The 17476-nt window shown below is 37.9% G+C and overlaps 1 protein-coding gene across 1 annotated transcript in view; it reads left to right on the top strand.

Annotated features, from left to right (window-relative positions):
- The window catches only part of arhgef15b (Rho guanine nucleotide exchange factor 15b), a 122132-nt gene extending 105046 nt beyond the window's left edge, over positions 1-17086 (top strand). Inside the window, 5 exon segments of the mRNA XM_051925437.1 lie at positions 517-671; positions 5869-6033; positions 6431-6516; positions 11876-11980; positions 14695-17086. Coding sequence (XP_051781397.1) covers positions 517-671; positions 5869-6033; positions 6431-6516; positions 11876-11980; positions 14695-14864 — 681 coding nt within the window. The 3' untranslated portion in view covers positions 14865-17086.
- Positions 17087-17476: the final 390 nt, after the last annotated feature.

The following is a 17476-nucleotide window of genomic DNA, read 5'->3' as shown; positions in this document are numbered from 1 at the left end:
TTTTACCTGACCCAGAAGTGATAGAAGTCACCCGGACTGAGGGACAGAAACACTTCCGGGTTAAGGACTATAAAAGGACTGTGGGAGATCCCAGACGTTGAGCTGAGTTGGGAGGCAGGGTGACTAAGCGTCTGGGAGTGGAGGATTGTTATTATTGTATTGTTTGGAGTATTGATTTATTGAGTATTGTGGAGTGTAGGTGCTTTGTGCACATTCTTATTATAATAAATAATAATTCTGGACTTTTACCTGGCGTCTGATCTGAGGGTTCAAGGGAGCGTTAGCACCCCTATCTGTCACACCGTATATACATATTTTTGTGTGAAGTTTATTTTACACAGACATAATGTGAAATTAGCTTAAAAAGTCATGTTCTAATTGTTTCAGAGAACTAGTTTGGAAACTTTTCAAATTCTTGATTTGAGTTAAGCTGGTGTAGTGGGAGAACACTGCTGTACCCATCTAATACCTTTTATTTGTGTTTTGTTTTTCTCATGTTTCCTTTTTGATGAAAAGGCTTTGCCACTAATCTCCCAAACTCGCTACTTGGAGAAGCGTGGTGAGCTTTATGAGATGGTCCGAGGAGGCACCATCTTTAGCTCCCGACCCAAGTTCAGTCCTGTCTACCTCTTTCTCTTCAATGACTTGCTTCTCATAACCATCAAGAAAAGGTAACAAGCAAAAAAAAAATATTTAAAGCATAAGATAAATGAAAAATTAGCAAAAGGAAGCAATAACTGCTGTGAATTTCTTCTAAATAAGCAAGGCATCAATCAGTCATGCTAATACTGTACTTATTTTACTCAAAAATCTAAGAGTTTAGTTAAAGTATATGTAAATCAGGACACACTGTCCTCACAAAGAACTTCTTGAATTTGGAACTTAAGACACTGAATACACTAAACTGAAAGAAGTCAAATGCTGAGTTTATATCTATCAGATGCAATGTATTTATATGTCTGTATCTATCAGATACAGTCCTTGAATATTATCTTGTTCCACATATAACTCTTGTTTGTTATTGTAAGATTTCTCTTCAAAATTAAAATTCTGTAATCATTCTTTCCCTTTTTTAAAATGTGTCAGACCTGAGTAGGATAATGAATCCCAACCAATCCTAAGTAACCAAGTATAAATCAGCACCCATCAATGCCAATTTTATTACTGTATACAATTGTGGTGATTAATGTGGAATAAGGTCTGCTAAGCCTCAATGGAAGAAAGAAAGGAAAAAAAAACTTTTCAGCTCCACATTTCAAACAAGTTCCAGTAGAACTACATCTGTGTTTGTTATGCATTGCTTTAATTTTGTGCTGCATAATAGTTTTACTCTACGGTGGGTTGGCACCCTGCCCGGGATTGGTTCCTGCCATGTGCCCTGTGTTGGCTGGGATTGGCTCCAGCAGACCCCCGTGACCCTGTGTTCGGATTCAGCGGGTTGGAAAATGGATGAATGGGTAATAGTTTTACTTGTATACAGACTCACCAATGGATGGAGCTTTAATGTGTATTTGTGTGCAGTCTGTGACACTAACAAAATTGGGTAGGCTGGCAATCTCATTGAATACTTGCTTTACATACACTTGCTGTTGCTTGTCATAGAGGAACAGGATGTCATCATCCAGTTGAGTACCACCGGTACATATGCAGTTCATGGATGGCTGGGAAATCTCAAGAGCTGTGGCCAGTCCCCTGCCAAAAATCTATTCCCATATCTAAAAAGCCATGTGTGGCAATGACCTATAGATGTGAAGTTATGATACAGATTTTTATCAGTCATTTCCATCATGTCGGACCCTAACAGACCCTAAAGTTGCACACCCTATGAAGTGCCAAATCATGTAAAACTGCAAGAGCAACAATTTTAGTGTTTCACTAAGGCTGAGTACCTTTTATATAGAAAGTTCAGTAATTATGGACAGATTCAATGGATTTCTTGGTTGGCTGAATGAGCGATTAATAAATTTAAACACTTATGTTACAGCAGGCAACATAAAGAAAATAAATCCCAAAAACAGTTTTGTTATATACCTATTTATCTCTATTGAATAAAGTACTCTTGCATTTAATGCTGCTGATTGGCAACTATTCTTGTAAACAGTGTTAGATTTGTATATAACAGAGCACTGTGTGATTTAAATTTATACAAATGATGACCTGTATTATTTAGCTGCATTTGTAATTCACATTGCACTACAAACAGTCTGGAACAGGCAGAAATGAGTATCAGAGTTACTGAAATATTGATGAATACCTAAATGCACATAAATGTGTTTCTATAAGCAGTCCATCTATAGATTTGTTCTTCTCATCTTTTATAATTGAGACCAGTTGTGTTTACTATATGAGCATAACGACACTAACTTGTTTGTTTTTTATATTGCTACTGTAGAAGTAACAAATGTAGCACTCACCGTATCCAGGCAAATTTTATTATCTCTCTATTATAAAAGGAAATCCTGGAAAGCAAAGCAAAAGCAAGGCTACGATACGTGATCCTCTCGAAAAGACAACTTTAAAGACCCGCGAGACCAAAGACACTTGCCACGGTGTAAGACACGCCCTACTTCCAAGATAAGACCATGGGCAGAAAAACAAATCAGTAGTGTAAAGGCAGTCACGCAGCACACACAGCTCCATGGCTCTCAGTGCATATAAAGTGTATAAGGTCAATATGGTAGAAATGAAACATCGACGACTAAACGAAGACGAAAGAAAAGCGCGGAGAAAAGAGACCCAAATGCAGTGGAGAGAAAAAAATGCTAAAAAGAAAAACAGTAATCTAGGTGCAAATTTAGAAAATAAGGAAAGTGATAATCAGCCCAGAACAAGTGGAATTGAAAACAAAGCACATCCAAAAGGGCTCAGAATTAAAAGAGTAGAACTTCATAAACAGGAGCAGCGTTATACGTCCTGCAAGAAAGCGATTTAACCACGCCGGGCCGGAAATAAAGGACAATTATTGTTTTTACAACGTCACGCGAGATAAGTCAGTGAGCCATCATTTAAAACAAGTCCACAGACCTCTAACTAAGCAGTTGTTGGATTGCTTTTGGCAGACACACATAATGTGCTCCCAGCTCTTAAAACGACGACATGCGACAAGCAGAACAGGCAGCTCGCCAGCAGGTTGAAGCCTTTTTTGTTTTAAGTGACTGATAGTCTTCTGTGCTGTACTCCGCCCCCCTCAATTGGACCTGATAGCCGTGTACTGATTGATGTAGGAAGCGGGGAGGCGAGACCCGGGGGGGGAGGGGTCGGAGAGGGTGCTAGACAGTTGTGTTTGGGGTTACGAAGTCGGTGATTGTTCAAGTAAAACTTTTGTGACACTTTATTACATCAGTCGCTACAGTATCAAAAAAAAAGATAGTAAAGATCTCATTAGCGCAAACAAAAGGTGATTAATCATCAGAGCCAGGTGTAATTGAAAAAATAGCAGGACAAAGCAAGGTCGTCCCACAACATTTAAAGAAACGACAAGTTTAATTTCAAAGAATACACAAATTCGGTCAGGTGTATATTTATGATGGCGGAGAAGCGATGCAAATTTTAACAGGCGACAAGTAAGGTGATGTATATATTCCGCGAATAACATTAGACACCAAAGGAGATCGTGATATGCCATTCGTATTAAAATGTTTACAGTTTACCGTAAGAATAGCTTTTGCTATGACAATTAACAAATCAAAGGGACAACCATTAGAAAACGTTGGATTATTTATTAGAGAAACAGAAACAATATTCACTCACGGGCGATTATACATTGCGTTGTCACAATGTATCTCCAAAAACGGATTCAAAGTTCAATGCGATCTTGAAGAAAAGGTAATGCCAAATATTGTTTTTAATAAACCTTTAAGTAAAAAGTGTAACTAATGAAACTGAAACATTTCCAAAGAAAAAAAAAGCTTTTAAAATTGTATATCCGATTAACCAAACATTGGTGCAGTGGGTAGCGCTGCTGCCTCATAGTTAGGAGACCTGGATTCGCTTCCCTAGTCCTCCCTGCGTGGAGTGTGCATGTTCTCCCCGTGTCTGCGCGGCTTTCCTCCGTGTGCTTCTTCCTACAGTCCAAAAACATGCAGGTTGGGTGGATTGACGATTCTAAATAGTCCCTAGTGTGTGCTTGGTGTGTGTGTGTGCGAGCCCTGCAATTGGCTAGCGCCCTGCCCGTGGTTTGTTTCCTGCCTTGCGCCCTGTGTTGGCTGGGATTGGCTCCAGTAGACCCCAGTGACCCTGTAGTTAGGATATAGCAGGTTGGATGATGGATGGATGGATTAACCAAACACAGGGGTTGGTGAGCGAAGCAAGCAGGGGGCGGAGCCCCCTAGTTGTTCTTAAGAGAAAGTCTTTGAAAACAATTCTGACATGTCTAAAACAGCTGCTTTTTCATGTGATTCACGTGCAGTGTTACTGATGGGCCAATATATACTGTATAAAATTTATACCTATGTACAGCAGCTGCTCCTTTACAATAATGATTTAACATTACATATTTAGATTTGCTATACTTTAAAATTCATATATGCATAATCCCCATTTAAAGCAAGTACTCTTTGTACTTAATGAATCAGATGTCTGCTTCACAGGGGTACCAATGTATCAATTTCAAAACTTTTCATCACACATGATAGAATAAAATCAAAGAAAACAATAAATGTACTACCACCTATAGATGAAGCACTGCATCCTGTAACATATTTGAATTTAGTGTTAGTGTGCCCTCTTGTGGTGCTTTGAATATATTGCTTATGTGCAAATCTATCTACCATGTACTGTATACTCTTGTATAAGTGGGGTCTTGAAACCCAGAAAATACGTCATAAAATCAGACCCCGACTTACGATATACGCCTGTTCAAAAATGCAACCTTTTTTTTTTTTTTTTAACATCATCGCACCAGTTTCTCAGACACATCGAATTTTGTTACAGCAGCACAGTTACCAATTTCTTTCGCCACAACAACTTATAATTTAAAACTAGCTTCATATTTTCTTCTGATTGAATGCTCCATTGTAGATAAGGGGTGCTCTTATGATAAAGGTGTATGAGGATGTGAGATACAAAAAACACAAAACAATGCAAACGTTGCTTCAGAATAGTTTGGGTATTACTGTGTGGGCATGTAGGCACAATACATATTAAAAAAAAGGCAGTGTGCTCCATGATTACTCTGTCTGGTGGGCGTTAGCATATCATAATCTCTTGGACCAATAGCGTGAATTTTCCACATTCGACTTATATGACCAACATTATAAAATACCGGAAATTATACAGTAAAATCAGGCCCCGACTTATCCGCAGGAGAACTTAAACATGAGTATATACGATATCTATCTATCTATCTATCTATCTATCTATCTATCTATCTATCTATCTATCTATCTATCTATCTATCTATCTATCTATACTATTATATGTGTGTATATATATATATATATATATATATATATATATATGTGTGTATATATATATATATATACACACACACACACACAGTATTTGCATGTAAAGTCTTCAAAGTTACTTTTGAAATGCTGAATTTAGGTGTAATTTGTTAAAAATGCAAAACCTTTTTTTCTGAATTGTTTTTGTTTTACATATTATAACTGCATTTATGCTCTGCATAATTGATTTGAATGTAGAACATACACTTCATTGTGATATCCTTCTTTTGGATAGGAAATTAATATCATACTATAAACCTCTGTACAGCCTATTTAAGTAGTTTTACTTTATTGAGTTAAGTTGGAAGTTTAATATAAGGACTCATCTTATTTTTTTTTAACTGTAAATGGGCTTTTTGTGAAGCAGATAATTTGGTAACGATGAGACCAAATTCTCAAGCACTCTTTTTTGCATCTTTAGTTGTGATCGGTATGTTGTGTGTGACCATGCCCATCGCTCACTTGTCCAGATCCAGCCAAATAGTGATGTGTCTCCTGGAACAGGTTTGGACACTTGCTTCTACTTGACGTTACTTGAGAATCACCAAGGCAAGATGGTGGAACGACTCCTGAAAGCTCCTACTCAGTATGTGTACTTTTAGTTCATGTTTACATCACAAAATTAATTTCTCCTTATTAATGTGTTGAGGATGCTCAGGTTTTGCTTAATTTCTCCGGAGTTTAACGTTTGGAAATCTTTCATTTAAAAGGTCAACTTCTTTTAGACCTTAAGAGTCCAATTGTTAAAACATTTAATAGAACACTTGCTATCTAGATGCCCAGATTTCTGGAGCTTTAAGATTATACATTTCATATACATATACTTTTTGCAGAGCATGAAGAACTTTTTGTTTTTATGAATAGTGGCCTCACAGAGTTCCTTTTTTTTAATGTTCTAAAGTTAAGGGTTTTGTGCTGTTTTTTCAGTGTGTTTTATCTGTCAGATGTTTTTCAGTCTACAATATTTTACTTTCAAATCCCAGATCAGACATGCATCGCTGGATGGCAGCTTTTCCAAATCCCAACATTACTGAAAGTAGCACAGATGAGACAATATATGATGAATGGGGTAAGTTATGTTGACTTTTGTGCCTAAGACCATCTTGGCCAAACCAGGTTAGTGCAAAATAGTTAAGAATGATAGCTGTATTTGGTAATTTATAATTTTTCATGTGTGTAACATAAGATTTTCAAACTCATTAATGTGGCCTGTTTAATGTCACATCCAGGGCTGGCCACGAGGCAAACACCTCAGGTAGTTTTTTGTTCGGGCGGCATTTTCATGTCATTTTTTTATTTTTTAACATTATGAAACAATTAATACAAAAAAGTTTCATTTGTACCTAAAGAATTACATACAGATCCAGTACCATATTTATGTACTATCTTTAAAAATTTTATTAAATAAATTTTCATTTAACACTAGAATTACCAAAGCCTATGAAAAAACTCGTAAATCCGGCCCACCTTAAATCCCTTTGCATCTCTCCGACAGCGTCTTTTGTCTTGTTAATGTGCCGATCAAGACAAGCAGCCTACTATTCCATCCTCCCACCGCCACAGAACGGGCACAAAGTTCTCCCAGTTCTTGCCTTGATTGCTTATCTGGGAGTGAAGTGCTGGAGTTTTAGAATGGAAATAATATATCGTTATTTGGAACACATGCATTTCATGTGTGTTCAGTTTCTACAATAATCTGTATAAACACATCATTAAAACAGAATCATGTTTCATATTTTAGTAGTAAATAACAAAATGTAGACACAAACTATATAATGTGTAAAACCTGAAGTCTAAAGATCAAATAAACACTTTCACAAAAGGTTCAACGATGGTGCAACAGCTTCCATGGCATAGTGGCAAGAATTGCTGACTTGTAATCAAGAGTCCCCCGGTTCGATCCTGACTGTCTCGTTTACAGTACACCCGGAGCACCCGCAAATTGTGAAAATCTACGAATTATGGATGTGGTTTAAAAAATGCCTATTTTTATAATTTAAACCCTAAATATGCCCCCAAAACACTTTAATTTCATTTCAACCTCAGCTTAATACATTACCAAAAAAAAAAAAAATGTAAAGATAAACCCGTACACTGTATGTATATGTAAAATACCGCTGTATGTACTGTAATTCTTACAAGCGCGTTTTTCATTGCCAGAAGCCTTAGAAGGTGCAGGGCGTTTCAAGGGCATCTTGGGGCTTTAACCCTTAAACTGCCACATACTTGGGGATTAATGCATCCCTGGACACCAAATACTTTTCTGCTGCACTTTAAGTAAACGTCACAATTCACAAAAAAAAGTGAAGTTTTTTTTCAAAGAGCATCACAATTACTGCAATGCTGATCATTTTACATACTGCTAATGAACTGAAAAAACTATTTAAAAAACTACTGGAACAACATGTACAAAGTGCAGCTGACACCATTGATATATAAAGGCCTAGGAAAGTGAACATGTTAAATGTTGAGAGTATTGTGGTCTGTTTAACATGTTAAATGTTGAGAGTATTGTGGTCTGTTTAACATGTTAAATGTTGAAAGTATTGTGGTCTGTTTAACATGTTAAATGTTGAGAGTATTGTGGTCTGTTTAACATGTTAAATGTTGAGAGTATTGTGGTCTGTTTAACGTGTTAAATGTTGAGAGTATTGTGGTCTGTTTAACATGTTAAATGTTGAGAGTATTGTGGTCTGTTTAACGTGTTAAATGTTGAGAGTATTGTGGTCTGTTTAACATGTTAAATGTTGAGAGTATTGTGGTCTGTTTAACATGTTAAATGTTGAGAGTATTGTGGTCTGTTTAACGTGTTAAATGTTGAGAGTATTGTGGTCTGTTTAACATGTTAAATGTTGAGAGTATTGTGGTCTGTTTAACGTGTTAAATGTTGAGAGTATTGTGGTCTGTTTAACATGTTAAATGTTGAGAGTATTGTGGTCTGTTTAACGTGTTAAATGTCGCCTCATCCAGGGCCAGCAACAAAACAAATGCCTCTGGCAATGTTTTGGTCAGGGTGATATTTTCATGTATTTTCCTTCTTTTTTAACATTACGAAACAATAGTAGAAATGAGTTAAATGTGTACCTAAAGAATTACATACACATTCACTACCTTATTTATATACTATTTCTTTAAAAATTGTATGTAATATGATTTTCATGCAAAGGTTTAACATTTCATTTTACGCGGTTCACAACAATACACCACATGTGAATATGTAGCACTGGTGTTCATTTTCTTGATTTATACATACTGACACAACTGCAGGGGAGTGTCAGGAAAGAGGGGGATTATAGCTGTCCTTGTACAATGCTAGAGAAAAGTTGCAAAGTTAAAAATTATGCCTTTTTTTCATTTCATGTTTCTGTAAGAAGATCAAATCAGTGTCATATCACTTAAGTGCTAAAATAAGTTACCTTTGAGTTGTGCTGAAACCAAAATAAGTATTTAGTGCCTCTGTATAAAACTTGCCAGTCTGCCAGCAAGTTTACAGTGCAGACTGCCGTAATATAACAACAAAATTCTGCAAAATAGAAGTGTAATGATTATCCCTGCCCATGATTCAAGTTTGCAGTATCTTTGCTAAGTTATGCAAAAAACGCAACATAACCATTTATGTTTGTTTTTAAGTCAGATAAAAGCTTTTTTAATATGCCAGGAGCAAAGGTGTATTTAGAGTAGCGTTTTCCAACCTGTTCTCTGTGGTGGTACAGTTTTTTGTGACTCAAAAAACCACAAATGCTTTAAATCTATAAATGTGTTAAACTGTCCCAAGAGACGGGACAATTTAAATCAGTTTTCAGTAGTGCTTTAAAGTCAACAGTCGTTAGGATCGTTTTTTACTTTGACACATCTTTGTCTCATATGCCTCATATTACATGTCTCATTTAATACGCCTTGTTTTCAAAAAAGGAGCAATACTCCTTTTTATATTACAGTAGATAGACACAGCGTAAGACGTTGCCTGGATGAGTAATGTTAAGCTCTGATGAGAAACACAAAAACCTATCCAAGGTGACTTATAACATCTGAGATACACGTGGATACATTTGTTTTGTTGGTCCAATTGAAGCACATTCAGGTGAAGCGATTTGCTCATGGTCACACCGTGTCAGTAGCAGGCTTTGAGCCCACAGCCTCAGGGACTGAATTCCTTGGTCCAAAGCTTTAGCCACTACAACACCTTAGCTGTCAATAATAATAGCTATTGGTTTAAAAAAAAAACTTTAAAATATGACGTACAGAAAAGCACTTAGTTACGTAGTACTTCTGATACACCCGATTAAACATCGGCACTCTGACTGGTGCCCACTGTCTTATGAAGTCCCCAGTGTGTGGCCGAGTTACACGGCTAGTGAGCTTATAAAGCAGCCAGTTTGCCATCACAGTTTTCTGATCTGTGCTGCTTTTGATGTTGCTATCGTGGCATTCAAAATATGCTGGATTATTACTGTAAAATGTATTGCTTTGGGATGTCTTTAAGCAGGAATTGTTTATCAATTTGCATAGAGCCTTTCATGCAATTTGAAACACTTTTGATTATTAGTTTTGGTGGTATTTTACTAGAGAGAATAAAATCAAATAATTTCCTGGCTTTTAAATTATGACGCTATCTTGAACAGTGGCTGGTGCAGGTAAATGTGTTAAGTAGCTAATTGTGTATGGGCAGCAGTAGCTTCTTCTGGCAACCAGCTGTCCCGCTGAGGCTGACGAAACTCCGCTGTTCTTTCTGAATTTTACAAATGGTACTCTTTCCCTTTCCTAGCATTACTATAACTGTATAAGCTTTGGGTTTCAATGATGATGCCCCAGTCTTTCATCAGTTTGCTTCACCCGACAACAGAGAGAGTTTTGGGTTGTGGAGGGGTTGCATTGACTGCCAAAAGTTCTTTTGATTGTGCTTAGTCTCAGATGTGTTTACCAATCTGTTGCCAGTCCACTTCCGCTCTCCACCCTTCAAAGTTTGTAACTTATTTTCTGTTCTTTTTTTTTGGTTGTACATCTTTTAGCTGCTGCCAGCACATTATGCAGTACATACTGTATATACAAACCACAGTAAACACTTCAATGAGTAACCTTGTCTAATGTGGCTGTTCTCCATCCTTGCTGTACATACGTAATCTGATGACAAACCTTTGTGAATGTGGTCTTGTCATCCCTCAGTGTGCACGAAGCATTTCATCAGAACTAATCAAACGCCCTACTCTGTGTTTGTGTAAGCAGGACATTTATTATTGTATAACATCAGTTCATAAGCTTGAATTTTTTACTGATGTATTGACAATCAATGGAATTAAATATACAGTGATCCCTTGCTATATCGTGCTTCGCCTTTCGCGGCTTCACTCCATCGCGGATTTTATATGTAAGCATATTTAAATATATATCGCGGATTTTTTGCTGGTTCGCGGATTTCTGAGGACAATGGGTCTTTTAATTTCTGGTACATTCTTCCTCAGTTGGTTTGCCCAGTTGATTTCATACAAGGGACGTTATTGGCAGATGGCTGAGAAGAAACCCAGCTTACTTTTCTCTCCCTCTTGCGCTGACTTTCTCTGATCCTGACGTAGGGGGTGTGAGCAGGGGGGCTGTTCGCACACCTAGACGATACGGACGCTCGTCTAAAAATGCTGAAAGATTATCTTCACATTGCTACCTTCTGTGTGCAGCTGCTTCGTGAAGCGTCATGCTGAACGGTGCTTCGCATACTTAAAAGCTCGAAGGGCACTTATTGATTTTTGACTGAAAAACAAACTCTGTCTCTGCTCCTGACGGAGGGGGTGTGAGCTGCCGCCTTCAACAGCTTTGTGCTGCGGTGCTTCGCATACTTAAAAGCCAAACAGCCCTATTGATTTGTTTGCTTTCCTCTCTGTTTCCTTTGAAGGGGAAGATATGTTTGCATTCTTTTAATTGTGAGACGGAACTGTCATCTCTGTCTTGTCATGGAGCACAGTTTAAACTTTTGAAAAAGAGACAAATGTTTGTTTGCAGTGTTTGAATAACGTTCCTGTCTCTCTACAACCTCCTGTGTTTCTGCGCAAATCTGTGACCCAAGCATGACAATATAAAAATAACCATATAAACATATGGTTTCTACTTCGCGGATTTTCTTATTTCGCGGGTGGCTCTGGAACGCAACCCCCGCGATGGAGGAGGGATTACTGTATTCAAATCTATTTTTGCAGCAGTCTTTAAAAATATGATTGTTATTTACTTTCCTAAGATTTTTTTTTGTGTAGGTAAATTGTGGTTGCATTTTTCTAGCTTTGCCTGAAACTGAGAACAAAAGAAATACCATTATCTGAATGCAGATTATAATAAACACACATACAGCATAAACCCGTTTTTGGTTTTAATTGAAAGGGATGAATTTGCTATAGATTTTTTTTTTTTGGATATATAAATCATACCTTCATTTTTTTTCCCAGACTGCCCACAAGTTCATTGTGTGGAAAGCTACTCAGCCCAACAAGCAGACGAGCTTAGTATGGAACCCACCGACATCATCAACGTGCTGAGGAAGACAGCAGAAGGTGGGAATCTTGAATGTGGCTCATTTTGTATAAATACTGTGTTAGTGTTTGATGAGAGTATTTAAAATAAGTTTTCTTAGTATAGAAAAACAACAAGAAATAATGTAATTAAGTAAAAACCCCTTTGGATTTCATTCAAGTGTATCAGCCCATTCAATTGCTTGTTAATTATTGTCTATAAAAATACTGTTGATGTCATCCTTGCTTGGTGAAGTGAATGAAATGCTCGCTGAGCGTTTCATGCTACACCTGGTGGGAGTTAGTTAAAATGTAATGTTTACTTCTAAAAACTTCATTCTGGTTTGCCACTGAGGAGCCGTACAGTTTTTTTTACTGTTATTTGTCAACTGCAAAGATTAGTTGAGGATTGTTTATAAAGTAGGGAATGTGGGGATGTTCTGGGAATTCAGGGCAGGCCTAAAGTACAACTTCACATGAAGAGATGAACAGCACTGTAAAAACAAATACACAAGGCACCTTATGAATTTCTAGTTCAACGTTAAAGAGCCAAAGTAAAATGAGTGAATAAATTAAAAATTGTTTGTGTTAATGATAGCAGTACGAAGAATAAAACAAGTGTGGAGAAGGGTGTGCAGCTGAGCTGAATCATAATATAGCAATTAACAGAAACAACACAGATGGGGAGGAGTAGGACACGCCTGTAGATATAGTTACACATTTTAAGAAGAATGAGCAAAACAGAAAAAGGAGAGTTGCCATTTAGGTGAAAATGAATGTAAATGCACATCCTTTTCAATTGGATTGTGAGCCGTGTCTTAGTGAGGATGTCTGGATGTGACTGGAAAGCATTAGAGACAGAGGCCTGGTTTTGGGAGTGTGTTATAGTCCATCCAGTATAGTAGTTTCCTTGTGCATCTTTTAAATTTTTTTTAAAACACAAATTTAAAGGGGGTTGTTAACTGTAAAAATATTGACGGGGCTAATCTTATAAATAGTGGAGTACAAGAACATAAGTTTTTAAGACCTAATCAGTGACTGATTAAAGCATAAACAGGAGAAAAGCCAGCCTAGATGTAGTAACTTGTGATATACAGGATAAAATCTAGGGGATAGATGTGATCTAACATTTAGGATGTTGTGACCATAATGTAATACAATTCACAGTGTCCTGACATTAAATAATCTTTCGCCGTGATGAGACTTGTTAGGATACAAGACTTTTTGGAAAAGATTTTTTCAAGTTCCGTGAGACGAGAATATTGCGTTGATATTTTTAAAAGTCACTCCCTCCTTTCAAACATTTTCAGACAAGACCACGATACTCTCACCTCTCAGTCTTGTAAATGCTTTTGTCAGACAACACTTCCTGTGCTCTCAGCTCTTATACATTTTCACGTTTTCCTCCCTTAAATTCCCAATACAAGAAGACTTATTATGTCCAAATCTTATTGAAGAATTTCATCACAAAGGCAATCCTAGCACTGAGAAACAATGAAGTCAGATGAATTAACGCCAAAAATGTCTATTGGTTACACAGCAAATTGGTTAAATGCGTATCAATAGACTATGCTGAAACAGTTGGTGGTGATCGTGCGGAAGATGAAAACATCAACTTACAATATCACTAAGAATATCTACAACCGTTAACACCGTCCAGTCTTCCACCGCACGAATTACTGTACAAAGAAAGATGTATCCAAGAAAGGTAATGTAGTACATCTTCAGGGGATAACATTAGACAACAAAGGAGATTTTGAAATGCTGTTTGTATTAAAATGTTAACAGTTCCCCGTTAGAATATCTTTTGCAAAGACAATTAACAAATCTCAAAGCCAAACATTCGAAAGAGTCATTTTATTTAATAGAGAGAAAGAAACGAAATTCAATCACGGGCAGTTACATATCACGTGGATGCAAATGTAAAATTAAAATCTGTTTAAATTGTACATTCACATCCCAATACGCGAGCGGCATGAACTGTAAAGAGGCTAGTGCATAGCGCTGGTCAGGGGGTTGGCGAGTGAAGCAAGCAGGGGGCTCCCTAGTATTTAAAAACAAAAACTGTCAAGTTTAACTTTAGTAGGGATAATTTTGAGCAGGTCTGTTAAAGTCTAAAAAATATAAACTGGGATTGGCTTTTAACACCAGAATCCCTGAAGCCTATGAAAACTGCTTGTGTACTAAAGTGACTTTAGCTGCAAGTTGTAATGCTGGTCAACCTTAACACTAGAATTACCAAAGCCTATGAAAAAACTCGTAGATCCGTCCCACCTTAAATCCCTTCGCACCTCTCTGTCGGCGTCTTTTGTCCTGTAAATGTGTCGATAAGCAGCAAGCAGCCTGCTATCACATCCCCCGCCGCCACACAGTTTTCTCAGCTCAAGTCTGTTTAGAACCCACATTAGGGTGCGACATTCACACCCCTTCGATATGACTGCTTCAGTGGCACAGCGGTATTAACTGTTGACTGGTAATCAAAACTTCACGGGTTCGAGACCGGACGAGTCTGTTTTGAGAAGTGAACTGCTCTTATTCTTACTATTTTAGAATAAAAACATACATTTGATTTCAGTCTGTAACGGCCGGTGTAAATGTATGGTACTTGTAAAGGTTAGCTTTGTTTTTTGTTTTTATTCAATTTTATTCTCTGTCATATTCACGATCCCACTCCCACCCCACCTCGATCTGACACTGCTGTTTTCACATAATTATTTTATTATTTATTTTATGATTCTTTTGTTTGTTTTGTGTAGGATGGTATGAAGGTATTCGCCTTTCTGATGGTCAAAGAGGCTGGTTTCCCGCAAATCATGTTCAAGAGATCACCAATGAGCACGTCAGACGACGTAACCTCCGTGAGCGATACCGAGTCATCCGGGCTGCAGAGCAACTAACCAAACTGAGGACCAGGACTGGCTCTTAGTCCCAGGCTTCTGTCATCTTAGGGGAACTTGCTTGGCAACTTAACATGTAAGACACGTGGAGACATCATATTCAGGGGAATGTTTGGCCTTTCTGCATGCCTTGGGCGCTGCCACATTGCCTCCTCGAAGCTCAGTCCAACACAAAATAAAACGATTACAGGAACTTCTGGGCTTAGCAGTTTTCACATTCTCTGGTTTCTTTGAGGATCTTTCACCTTTCTTTTTTTCTCAGCCACTCTCAATACAAGGTTTGCATATAGAAAAGAGAAGTGAACTGGTAACAGGGTATTTTAATAAAAATCTCTTAACTGTACAAAAGGACATTCTGAAAAGAAAAAAGAACATTGTTCAAGACTTGATTTTTTGGAATTTTTTTTACACTACAGTTCATGACTTTGTTTTCCTCAATACTTGAAGACATTTCAGTTCTGATTGCCATGACTGGGAAATTGAAAAACGTTTTTTTACAGAACTGTTAACTTCTGATGTTCTTGTGTGTATGTATGTATGTTTGTATATATATATATATGTGTGTCTTCTAATCAGTTGAGCAGAATACGGTAAGAGAAGATGTAAAAGTAACGGACACAAAAGGAAAAGTGACGATGGCTCATCTAGGCAGCCTGACTCGAGGAGCTGAGCTAACTGATCTGACTGTGGGTTAAGGTATTTTAGGAAGTAGTTGACTGTCAGATGCAGGCCATCTTGGCTGATGGAATGGCACACAAGCCAACAAACACCCACAACAAAAGAATGCAATCAGATCTCCTTATATGATTGAACGCCATGCTTCTCATCACCGTATTTTATTCACAGTAACAGGAGTACATTGTAGATGTCACGTCTTGCTTTCATGCTAGTGATGTTTAATGGAATTTTGTACTGGTGTTAAAAGTGGGCACCTAGAGTGCGAGGTATTCCTTGATATGTGCCATTCATTGGTGTTGTAGGTGTGTATTCTGGTTATTACACTACATGTTTTAAGTGTTACATAAGAAAACCAAACAAATGGGCCTCTCTTGAATTTTTGCACTATGGCGGACTTGTCCAGCATTCATGCTTTTTCATTTGCTGCTGTCATCACAGCAGTGACATTTTTTGCCCTTGTGGTTTTTCAGTTATGAGACTATCGAGCTTTACAGGCCTTCATTTCTCTGTTTGACAAAATTGAAAATGATTTCAAATCTCAAAAAGTTTCCCTTCTCAGTCACAGATTTTATTCAGTGAACTGCACTGTTACGGATTTTGTGGGCTTTTTCAAAGTCTTTTCATGTTCTACATGCTGTTTGAAATTAAGATGTATTTTGAAATTGCTGGCACTTTCACTCTGCTGTACGGTTACTGAAATTCTTTAGAAAAACCATAAAGAGAACTGAAAACCCACACTGTAAGGAAAAATCAAACCGCCATCACTTCCTCGTACTGAAGGTTTCACTGTTGGCAATGTGACTGGCCATACAAAAAGCACGGTGTCAGTCTCTGTGGAACTCGGCCGAAAACAAGTCATGACTCAAATAGCTGCTAACGTCATTTGCCATGACTGGCATGAGGTCCGTGTTAGATCATGAACAGCAGCAGACTTGGGTAAAAGAAAGTGGACCTCAGCCTCATGTACTGTAAACAAAGGCCAAGGCCCCTGACATCAAACCACAGCTTCCAGCTCCTGCCCCATGGACCTTGTATGGTCCTGAGCACGTTGACTGTACCTCCTTACACTCCCAGTATTGGTATGTGCAGTGGAGTCCATGGTGCCCATTCTTGTTCCCACCTTGAACTGCCCATCTTTGGCACCGCTGAAATGTCCTGTAAATGCCAGTCACATGGGCCAGTACTGAATCCGCTTCTTTTGACTCTCATGAATGGCTCCATGAAGAAGTATTTAAAATGAATAAATATTAATGCTGCTCTTAAACTGTAAGTGTCATGGTTCTTATGTCACTAATGACTCTGGCATGAAGAACATAAATGTATTTACTGTTAATCCGAATGAACCTGAAGGAAATAAACATTAATGAAAAACCAGAAGTCTGAACCCTTGAACCTTTTTTTCACAGAATACCACGTAGTGCACTCAGAAACTGAGATATCTGATGTGGCTTCCAGCCATCCATACGCCCAGATAATGCCCTCCACAACCTGAAGATACAGATGGTAAGAGGGGGCACTCGAAAAGCTTGGCCTTCACCGCTGAATTTGAGCAGTTTGTGTGTCAATGTACTGTAACAAACAAGTACAGTATGTCCATTCTCCTTGTGAACTGCTACTTGAAGTATTTATTTTGTATATATCTAAAAATAAACATACTGTATTATTTAGCCTCCACATTATTGATAAATCATTTACCCAGCTATTTTCTGGTGCTTTTTTTCTCAAGTACAAGGTCACTGGAACTTATCCTGAAAACCAAGCAAATGACCCAAGGTTGTTGCAGACCACAAACACCTCTTCATGGTAACGGTGTTCCCTGATGGCAGTGACCTCTTTTACCGTAATGCCCCCCCTACCATCTTCAGGAATAGTTTGAGGAATGTTAAGAGTTCAGGGTTGTTGCCTTGGCTTCCAAACTTCCCAAATCTCAATCTGATTGAGCATCTATGGGATGTGCTGGAAA

This window comes from Erpetoichthys calabaricus, chromosome 3 (assembly GCF_900747795.2).
Source record: "Erpetoichthys calabaricus chromosome 3, fErpCal1.3, whole genome shotgun sequence".
Classification (NCBI taxonomy): Eukaryota; Metazoa; Chordata; class Cladistia; order Polypteriformes; family Polypteridae; genus Erpetoichthys; species Erpetoichthys calabaricus.
The sequence above is the reverse complement of the archived record's forward strand: the minus strand, read 5'-3'. Positions and strand labels throughout refer to the sequence as shown.